The following is an 11,485-nucleotide window of genomic DNA, read 5'->3' on the forward strand; positions in this document are numbered from 1 at the left end:
GCAGTTCCGCACGGTTGTATAAAAGAGAGTAAATTTTCGAGCGTAAACTTCCATTAGCGAACAGCGCGGCCGCGTTACTCGATCCTTCATTGCATGCAAATTTGTATAGTAGATAATAAAAATAATCGCCCACCACCGTGAATGGTCGCCATAATCTTTTACAATTTGACAGCGATTGCATTTTTGTGAAAAAAAAAACCCAAGTTGACGTTACGTCCATTTTCCATATTTTTGTTGAAAACATCGACGCGCTCGCGATTCGAGGGTTTTAAATCGTTCGTTTTTACAAGTATCGACCTCGATATTTTGATTCCGACAAACTTGGTGAACGACAACAGGATTTTTCCACGAGTTATGCCCAGTTCTCAGGGAATCGTATGTTGGTTTTGCTCGCAATATACACTGATTCTTCATCGGTTTTATCGATGAATACTTTGACAAAGAGGACGAACCACATTCTATTTATGTAGTGAAAACAAGAACAAAACACATATTTCAAAGTAAATTATTGGATATTTAGATATAGTTTTAAAACATGTATGACGTATTAATTAGTTATTCAATTATTGTGATTAAAATATTTTAATATTTTTGCACATTGCCGTGTACTTTCCGCTTCAGCGGAAAAACACGACCGTAATCGATTGTGTAAAAACAGAACATATAACTGCTTGCGTTATTCGTTAAAATATGGAAAAAGCATTGCGAGATGACGGATTATATATGCGCTGCTGCTCATGTAGCATCAATAAAAAAAAATATTCATGGTATCAAGAAATAACTCATATTTACAAAGACTGCACAAAAAATTAGTAGTTCTGAAGTATATTCTTATTATATTTATAATAAAAAAGATGTTACTACATCGTTATTTCCAAAAGCACATTTTCTTCGAAAAATATTTTATGTACCAAAGTCAACAATTTATATGTATATTAAAAATTGTAGAAGTCGTATTTGTGAAACAAACACGTAACTGGCGTTTTTCCCAAACATTTTCGAATGAATAAAATATTATCTAAAGAAGCGGCTTTTTTCTGAAGTTCCTGTCTCTCTTCGCGTTTACGTGCAGTCCTCTTTCACGTCGACTCTTTAATTTCTGACACGTGGGGGAATTGTGGTGCACGCGACGAACGCGAGAGTGCATTTGGCGGTGTTAAGGGCGGTTTCTGAAAGTTAGCTCTGCAGTCGTCTTTTCTCGCGGTGGAAGCACATCGGTTTTATGACGCGAATTCATTCCCAGGCTGGCCGGTACGCGCATGTGGTTCCCCAAGCTCGGTCTGTGTGTGTACCTGCACCTTTCTTCTTTCCTATCCTACGTATCCTACGTATGTTCCGACGGTTACGAGGCTCATTTTTCGACGCGAACGTTTCCGGGCGACGTGGCGCATTGTCTGCATTTTGTGGCTCTTTACGTTACGCAGTCGCAATATATATCGAAAGTAACGAACGAGAGACACGGGTTTCTCAGGAGAAAAAGAGGGCAATAACAACGATAGCAAGTTCGCATTTTCTGGAGACATTATCGGAGGTTTTTAAACGATTTTTTATTTCTCCATGTATCTTTTCATTAATTTATATACGTGAAATAATAAATAGGATAATTAATTATACATGAATTTTGAATTAATACTTTCATTTACATGTATATATTGTTATAAATAATCACTGTACAAGATTGATTTTATTTATCTAGTTTTAATTTATTAATACAATTTTTCATCGTAATATAGAACGATCATCATCTTTATAATCATTACTTTCATGTATTTTTGTTTGTAGTAATTATATTTTTCATGATTAGTGCATTCTATAACTCAAAAACAATTGTGTTTCACTTCGCAACGGTGATGTAAGAATGTAACAGCGATCTCTCGAAACTCGGCGAATAGAAACAAATTAGGAGCGTACGGATCTCACTCTCACGTTCCGGCGGGACTGATCGTCGTATAGCTGGGTATTTCCACCCGAGACGAGAGAACGCGACCAACACGGCTGGTCGGGGAAACGTTAACGAATCGGCTTATCGCTTCGCGACAGAACAATGCTTCGTTACGCGATGCAGAAGGACGCTTGGCCGATCGGCGTCTCGGCGCCGCGATCAGAAACCTCCTTTATCCGAAGAACGAGAGTCAGAGCGACGAAGATATTATCGCCGGGACGTGAACGACCGTTCGCGAGACGTGAGAACCGCGCAAGGAGTTCGAAACCGCTATTCACCCTCTTGTCCGCTATTCGTCGTGATCGATGTGCTACGTACATACGTGCACGTGTACATCGATCAGACTTGGATGCACTCAACAATTTGTCTGAATTGGATATTATATACGACTTCGCCTAGAATATCAAGTCCACGTCTTGATCGCTGTGATTCAATTATACATATATACATATATACGTCTGCGCCAAGATTTCAAGAAAATCTGAGATTTTAATTTTGCGAATTCTCTTTAATATATACGTTTAATATAAGTTCTTCTATCTTTAATGTATATCATTAAACATTAATGACTCGCTAATTACTATTTGTTAACGAGAATTCGAAGAAGAAAAGTCAAATATATTACCAATTGCAATTATGCTGACATTTTTATCCTTATTCCTTTCTTCACTTAATAAAAAATACATAAAACTAATTAGATTGCATAGACCGCTGTCCAGTTTAAAGTTGGTATCCTTTTATCCGCGAAAATCAATTCAAAGATTGCGCAATTTAATCAAAAAACAACCATTCGGCAGCCAAAGCAACTGCGACTATAAATTGCAAGCGTGTCGATTCGAGTGTCATTGCATCTCACTCGTGGGAAACTGCATCGAGAGATCAATGAGAGAAGCAAGAAGTCGAGCGGCCTCGTATTGTCGAGAACTCGAGACAGCGAATCGCGAAGGGATGGAAGTTCGCGGAACTTTTTCACTCCCTCTCTCTCTTTCTCTCGCTCTAGGACTTTAGAAGACACCAACTTGGCTTTCACATTTTCTGAAAGAAGTTGCTTGGCGGTAGCGGCGGCGACGACGGCGAAAGAGAGGGCGAAACGAGCTTTCGACAGTCGTCGGAGGAAACTCCCCCGCGGCTTCTTTGGACATCCGGGACCCGACTTGCCGCTCGTCCGCGCAATTACGGAGTCGATATCATGCAAATTTGCGGCTGCCGACGAAAGATCTCGGCCGCCTTCTGATAAAGCCCCCGCGTGGTGAACCGAAAATCTGTTTAGCATTTTCAGACGAATCCGCGATTATCGATTGCCCTGCTTATGACGTAACGCAGTATTTTTCGACACTTTGGCCTAAATTTTACGTTTCTGATATATCTATCTTTCTGCGACCGGTTTTTGAAAAGATAAACTTAAATTTTAATTTATTCTGAAGCTGATTCTCCTTTCTAATCCCTCTTATATATATTTAGAAATATATAGTGCGAAATCCTTAATATAATGTATACACAGCCAAGAATCCTTGATCGTGTATAAATAATAATATCGATGATTTAAATATATCCCGTCTGCATCGCCTTCATTTATCTCACCCTCTATTGTTACATAAAACATCCTTTCCGAGTTTTTGTCAAACTGTAATCCTCTGTGGGCGTGCAGTATCTCCGCTTTAAACCAGCGATATAATACAATTATTGGATTTTAATTATGCTCACCCTGACGGGGGCGAAGATCTGGTCGGGCTTGATGTTCTCGAGACGGTGCTCCTGCTCGCTCTTGTGCACGAGCTGCAGATGCGGCTGAAAGTGCGCCGGGCAGAGGGGGCCGAGCGGCAGCGGAGACGCCCATGGCGGTAGATGGGGCAGATCGCGGGTGCCCAACTCCCTGTAGAAGGTCTTCAGGAATCTGTAACGATAGGGTTCGGCGGGGTTATTCAATCTGTAGGCCATATAGAACGGAAATTCTTCGAGCGAAGTCGTAGAGCGACGGTTCGCCGAATTCCGGGGGAGCAGAGGCTGGGAATTGATGAAATAGTTTTGATGCTCCGAGCAAGATAGATGGGAGTTGAAATCGCGAGATTCAAAATATCACATTGTTCGCGGAATATAATATGTAATAAAGGAGACACGGTAATAACGATGAACATTTTATATAACTTCGGAGTCCGGAATTTCAACTCGGACAATTTTTATTCCCTTCTAAAAATATTAACTGATGCATATTTCACTCCACTTTTCCATATAGTGATAATATAAATACCGTATATTAAAATTTAATTCATTTCAGCGTATACTCATACCGTTAACTACACATTTATCGTTTTCATTAACGCAATATTAAAAAATTTCAACACATGAGCAGCGTTTGTAGAAGAGAAAAAAGACCCGAAGGATAAAAAGCGAAACTAAATTTGATAGATTGGACGAATAAAGCAGATCGAGAAGGTAAAGCTTAAAGATGAATGATCTGCCCATTTACCGGGTGATCGGTAAATTTTCCCGAGACGACAAAATGGTGGTACGGAGCAAGATGTTAGACGGCGCATTCGTGTACACCTCTCGCCATACAGATTGATGGATCTCAACCGGAAAGCCCGCAGGGCCATGAAAGTAATCAGGAGAAGGACGTCCCGATGGGAGGCGTGGAAGAAAAGCTCGCGAGAGACTTTTACGACTTCCGAATGATCGGTCTTAAAAGCCTGTTCTGATTTTATGAAAGTCATTAGGCCGGATATCCGTCTCGCGTACACGCTGGGGCTCTTGACGACATTCGCGCTGTCTCGACAAACATTCCTGAGCATATCGCGAATTTAATTATGCCCGCACGAATGCTTTTACATTTATGATCCCGCATACCCGCGTGTCCGCGCTCTGTTCTAGAACTGCTTTCATTAACGTCGATTAAATTAAATCAGAGTTTAACCAATGTTAAATTTGAACTGCAATATCGGTCACACTATGCACAAAGAAAATTGAATTAACCGCAATTATTATTTAATTAGTACTATGTTAGACTAATTAAAATTACAAGCGCAGAGTTGTTTCCACTGAAGCATTAAATTATGTTTACGTGAGAAAATTTAAAGCAGAAGTAGAATAAAGTTATAACTTGTACAGTATATTTCAAATTGTACGTAATATGGATATATTTTTTATTTTAATCTTTCGTATAATAAATAATTACAAGGATTCATTTATATTTATAATTTCGGGAGAATGTTATATAATAAACTACAAGTATTCGTGTCACGTTTCAATTAATTATCCGCCAACTGTAATATAACTGTAGAAAAGAGAAAATCAAAAAGAGCCAAAATTAAATTGCGAATTGGAACTGAGATTAATTAAAACGTACAGCACTTAGACGTAAAGTTTCTCGTTGTACCGCTATACCGGTATCTATTTGTACCGGGTAAAATCACCTCCGAGAGCATCATCTCATCTCCGGAACAATGCGAACGTAAGCGTCGGCGGGCAAAAACACGTCTAATGGAATTAGATTCTCTGTCGGACCTGGGAACGACGATTTCGTCCCGGAGAAATAAGGATTCCGTCTCGCAGTGAGAGAACTGCGGACGGCGCGGCGGGGAACATCGAACGAGTGACTCACCTTAACAGTCTTCCCAGGGGATCCCTCTCCGGGGATGTCGGCCCGCCGAGGCCACTTCCGGCGCCGAGTCTACGCGAGGACGCGCGCGCGCTCGATATGTATGCGGCCGGCGCGGGCGGTGGGCTGCAAGGCGGACAACAAACGGGACTGCTACCCCCCGGGGTCGACAGGGTGTAACTCCTCTCCAGCTCCTGCAACAGACGAGGGAAACGGCGGTTATGGAACAGCGAGACCTCGGGCTCTTGATATAATATAGTCGAGTTGCATTCGAGAAAAATCGAATGGCTCCATAGGTATCTGACCCATAATTCTCATAATATTTCATCTGTAAAGTTCTCTTATTTTTTAAACATTCAAAAAGATTTGTTGCACGGTAACAATGGTCTATAATCGTTTAAAAATTCAGAAAATACAAATATTTAAAAACTCGTGATTTAATGGTTTAAATGTGATATTATAAAGATTACAATGGTGGTTTGTTCCAATGTTATACAATATGTATTGTAGTATAATTTAACTTTTTCGCTGTATATGCATTTTTATATTAATCCTTGATCCGGATTCATGCTTTATCTTTTTATTTTAAATCGATTATTTTTTTTATTAATATAAAATATTTAAAATATCAACAATCAATAAGAAATATAAATACCTATCATATCAATATCGTATCTAAAATATCAATCATAAAATATCGATCTATGTGCTATTAATATTTTGCAGATACATATTTATGTTAAAATTAAAAAAAAAAAAATAAGTTTCATGGTTAATAAAATTTATCATAAAACTGTACTGCTATCGACAGTTGATTTTTTTTAGAATTTTTATTCATAGGTGGAAAGCTGTGGGTACTTTATTTATTTTATTACGTAATACAATATTTTCAGAAAATTTTATGTTATACTGATTTGTGTTAATTTAACTCGCTAACATTTTTAATCAATATATTTTATAAAACTTTGTTAGAATGTGTAGTCTTATAGTTAAAAAATACGTCAGACAATTTAGAATTGTAAGCAAACTCGGAGAGCGAATGACGGTAAGTTCTTTTTTCAAGGATCTTCACGATGAAGGCACGAGTTTAAGACGTTAGTACGATCGAGGTGAAGAATCGAGTTTACGATTTCAAGAAGAATTGTTCGCGAGAACGAAGCGCCTGGGTACGAGAGCGAACGTTTGATCCTCCGCCGTTTTCGGCGGTCTAGTTAAACCTACGGATTAAGTTTCGGGAAATTTTCAAGCGATTTTGCGAGGTTGAGCTTTATCGCGCGGGAACTCGAGGATTAAACTTCGGAACTGAACTCGACTTTCGAGATTTATGAGGAGGCCGCCTCGACGACGCTTCTCTTTTGAATTTAATTAACGCACTAAAGAATGTAATTTTTCAATGTTGTTGCTGGAAAATAGTGCAATCTCTAAAAATTTAGAGATTGCTCGTTCGATGATAATTGCCAAATGTATCAAAAAGTTTATAGATGCGTCGAAATTCGAGATATAAGATTCAGCGATTCTTAAGATTCTTTAGATTTGCAGGAATAACAGATTACGAAAATTGAATGTTATGTATCACATTCCATAATTATACGTTCCTTTGTTTGCGTATGCTATATTAATCTTCCTTTGTGTAATCCTGCGCACGATATTACGTGCGCGAGAGACCTCCTTTATCAACGAGGACGTGTCATTAAATTGGAATTTTCATATAAAATCCAGAGAATAGAATGTAGCTTCGATCGCGTAGGTTTATTACAACCTCCGGACGGAAGCAACTTTCGTTATCAACGTGCAACGTTTAACTTTCTGACGGCCAGACCCGAACGAAATCAAAGCTTCTTCTTTCCCCATCGAGCTTTTCTGACAATTTCTCGGAATTTGTAGCAGGAGGGGTGGCCTGCCGGAATGGGGATCGGAAAACTTTTCGAACCGACTACTGGTCCCCGACGGTCGATCGGACGCGGTTTAAACTATCGATCGCCCGAGAACTAATCAGTATCCAGCTGCTAGTCGACAGATATTCCCTTAATTGCTCGACTACATACGCCAATCCGCACGCGTTCCCCCTTGCTTCGTTTGAACGGAAAAAGAGATATACGGAGCTACGGTGCGACTAAAATCCCGACTAATCCAGAAAACAGTACGTTTGTTTGTGCTTTGGCGATTCCATTTAAATCCCTTTCTCTCGCAAATCTCGCATTCATATATCTCTATTCGCACAAGAGCAATCTTTTCAGTAAACGTACTATGTTACGAATAATTAATTAACATTGTTCATTCTCTACATCTAGCTTGCATACATTCAGAATGCAAAAGAGAATTTCGAAATTCTAGATAATTATTTATTTTTAGAAAACAAAGAAAAAATTTTATTTTAAAAAAATGTCATATTTTACAAACACAATCACTTTATTTTTCTTTTATGTATAAGACAGCAAAGAAGAAATATCTCTATCTTTTAAAACAACTCATTATTTTAAAGAAACACTTTTTAATCTTTTAAAATATTAAAAATATTATTAAATTGTATAGTATATTTTGTTATTCTTTTGACGAATGTATTTCTTATAAAGGGTCTTTCAATATTCTTAGTAATCTCTATGAGATATAAAAATTCGCGCAGTTTCATGCAAGAAATCGGATTTTATCTTTACCGATCATCGCGAATGATTATGACACATTTATAATGCGTACAGAGGTGCATTTTATTCGAACTAAGAAGTGGAAGACGAGAAGACAGGACTTGGCGGTGAAGCCTCGGTATAATCGCATTATTCTCGGATATTAATTCCGCTCGAAGGCAAGGCTGCCTGTAACGACCTTCACCGAGCCGCGATGTTAATTGATGAAATGAAACAACGAACAAAGTAGAGATCTTCCTTTCATCTATCTCTCTCTCACTCTCTCGCTCTCCTTTCGCTCAGGATTCCTATTAAGTTATTGAAAACGGTAGAACTTAAGAACTTTTGCAAATTCGATTACAAAGATAATAGCACATCTTTATTAAGGTTCCTTACTATCATTCTTTATGTATTCCGTTCTATCCACTTTATATCCGCTGTGTACCTATAATACATAAGATCCATTTTATTGGACACAGATTTATTTGTTACAGATTCTTAAACCTGCGCCCGTTCAAAATTTCATATTACTTTTATTGGTTTTACTATTTATATACTGCTTAAAGTAAAATTATATATTTTAAGTCCTTTTTTAATCTTTAATTTAGAACATCTATCTAAACGTTCTATCTAAATTTACTGAGCAAAAAGACTATTTTGCTTCTTCTGTTTCATTCAATCGAGAAACTGAATACCTTGATTGAATGGAAAGAGAGAAGCATTTCATCCGCGAGTAAAAATTTGAACAAATCTGCTCTAAAACGTCTGCCTTCATATTTACATTCATCTCTATTCCATATTTCTAGAATTTCAATATAATATCGAGTGGGTGTCTATAGTTTATATTTGCTAAGAGGACACTAAAAATGTTTCAATTTACAACGTATTCGCGCAATCGATTTTAGACGAATCTATATTAGATCATCGCCATATAGTTATCATTATCCCGCGCATCGTCGAAATTCGCAGGCATCGTTAACTTCGCTGAGAGATCGGAGGATGAGTCTTCTGCCTAGAACACAAAGGACTATGCGTCTAAAACGGAGCGCACAATGGCCGTCGAATACCGCGAAACTATAATACCGGAACGGAACGGCGCGGCAGCGGCTCCGACGATCGAGTCGTAGAGGGATGGAAAAGGGTGTGCGAAAGAGAGAGAGGGGGGGAGAGGAAGGAGAGAGTAAGAGAGGATACGAAGAAGCGAGGACGAGCGCCGGCATTAATCCGAGATAATTGCAGCCGTAGTAGGGACGACAAAGGAAGACCTCCCACGTTTCCGATGCAGGCACGCGCCTTCTCGCGGGCGGACAAAGGACCGTCACCCTTTCGCGCCCCGTCGCGAAGCACCCCACCGAGAGAGAGAGAAGAAAATTACGCATCTTCGTTCTCGTTAGCGCGTAAGATTACAGGTAACCGTCGGAATTATGGGACGAGAGGTGCATCCCTCCCGCATATATGCGACGTATACCTGCATGGATATACCTGTGTGCGCGCCAGCAGTGCGCACCTTGAAATTTACTTTGCAATTATGCGCCGGTTACATTAGCCGTTGCCCTAGTGGGGGGGTAACGAGCGCGGGTAAATTTTCCGGGTGCGTCTAATAAAGTCATTACTATCTAATTAGGCGCGCGGGTCCATTACGGGAGCGATTTAAAGCAAGCAGGCACAACGCAAAGCATACTCGACTCTGCAATATAAATGTCTAATAATTCTTTATATCCTTCGGTCGTTGGATATAACGGCCTCGAGTCGGGTCGCGTTTAATTTGAGATAATTCACGGGATATGCGTTAGGATTTTTTCCCCTTTTCGGACGGTATTAACATGTTAATTGCTCTAAGTTTATTAGCATGTAAATACCGTCTAGGAAAGCAAGAGAAAAGATTAAGGAGGTAATGTCTGTGAGATTAAAAGCCTGCAGATCTTATATTTTTATTTACATCAAATATTACAAGTTCTTATTTTGCCTTTTCTGAATGCGGTAATGTACTTTATAAATATCTGCGATGTAAAATTAAATAACCTTGATTTTTGCCTGTTATCCAAGCGTATTAATTAATCCAAAAGGTAATGTATTTTCTCATATAAAGATCTCTCTACCCATTTTTCCTCGAAATGATAATTCTGATATGCGCATTAGTTTACATATTATTCGTTCGTATTCAATCGTGCGCGCGTTTAGATGCATTTCATTCTTGTATAATTCCATATTAATCACGAGCCTATACCGCGACCTCGCTGATTTATTTAATTAATTAATCAATTTCCCCCGCATTTATCGATTCAAATCGTCGGCAATATATCGCGATCAAGTTTTGCCGCGTACTAAGTACGCCGTGCCTCGACATCGCATTTCGAATGAGAGGATATTTGCAAAAGCAATAACGCTCGCTAATAGATAACGCCGACACGAGGTATGTGATATTGAAACCGAGCAATTAGTAAAACGTGCTCGGCATATCTCGCATAAGCAGACGCGTAATGCGTATCGAAGATGGACTGCGCTGCAATCAAAGCGATATTTAAAAAAAACTTGTTAAAAAGTTCCTAAGAAACTGATTTACTTTTTACATAAAATTCTTAAAATCGCTGACATTCCAGAAAACGACGAATTCTTTCAGAAATTTAACGCTGACTCTTCCCTGTGAACTATCGTTTACGTATAACTTTCTAAATTTAATTTATGGCGCTTTCTTAAATTGCAATATTTTAAATTTATTGATATTAAATAAATCTTAATTTTAATTAAAATATATTCAAAGCTTTTTTACTTTTTCTATTATTTGCCGACGAGCAATAAGTTTCACAAACGCTGCGTCTTGCTAGCACATTGAATTGTAACGTTTTCAATGCAGAATTTCAACAAAGAACCTTGTCAGGATAATCCCATATGCGCGAAAAAGGTTTGTCTCATAATTGAAAATCCATTTGTGACAGAATTATATTTCTAGTAGAACTGAACACTGCCGTACGTCGCAATAAAAAATGTAGTCTTTTCGCCTGTTTGTTTCAACTGTTCATTATTCGGTCGGTCGCGTAACGTAAGTCACACACACACACACGATCCGTGATATAAATTCGCAACATCATTATTATCGGGTTGCTATAACACGCAATCTGAAAGTTTTTGAGCACATATCCACATAGTATTGTTATGTTGTGATAATCAATATGATACTATAGTTACTTCTGTTTCACAGATGTAATTATTGAAATAAAATACCTACAATATTTTATACAGCAGAAATAGAAATAGAATCTGCAATAAAGATGAAAGTTTGTAACTAAAGCTGCACAAAGGATTCGTTAGTGCATGCGTATACATATA

At 38.5% G+C, this 11,485-nt stretch overlaps 1 protein-coding gene across 1 annotated transcript in view; it reads right to left on the reverse strand.

Annotated features, from left to right (window-relative positions):
* Positions 1-5,846, reverse strand: part of LOC139818547 (uncharacterized) — a 65,920-nt gene extending 60,074 nt beyond the window's left edge. The window contains exons 1-3 of the mRNA XM_071787276.1: positions 5,843-5,846; positions 5,541-5,781; positions 3,647-3,836 (exon numbers count right to left, since the gene is read on the reverse strand). Of these exons, the coding sequence (XP_071643377.1) occupies positions 3,647-3,836; positions 5,541-5,781; positions 5,843-5,846 (435 nt within the window). The remainder of the gene's footprint in view (positions 1-3,646; positions 3,837-5,540; positions 5,782-5,842) is intronic.
* Between the last annotated feature and the right edge of the window lie 5,639 nt (positions 5,847-11,485).

This window comes from Temnothorax longispinosus, chromosome 9 (genome assembly GCF_030848805.1).
Source record: "Temnothorax longispinosus isolate EJ_2023e chromosome 9, Tlon_JGU_v1, whole genome shotgun sequence".
Lineage (NCBI taxonomy): Eukaryota > Metazoa > Arthropoda > Insecta > Hymenoptera > Formicidae > Temnothorax > Temnothorax longispinosus.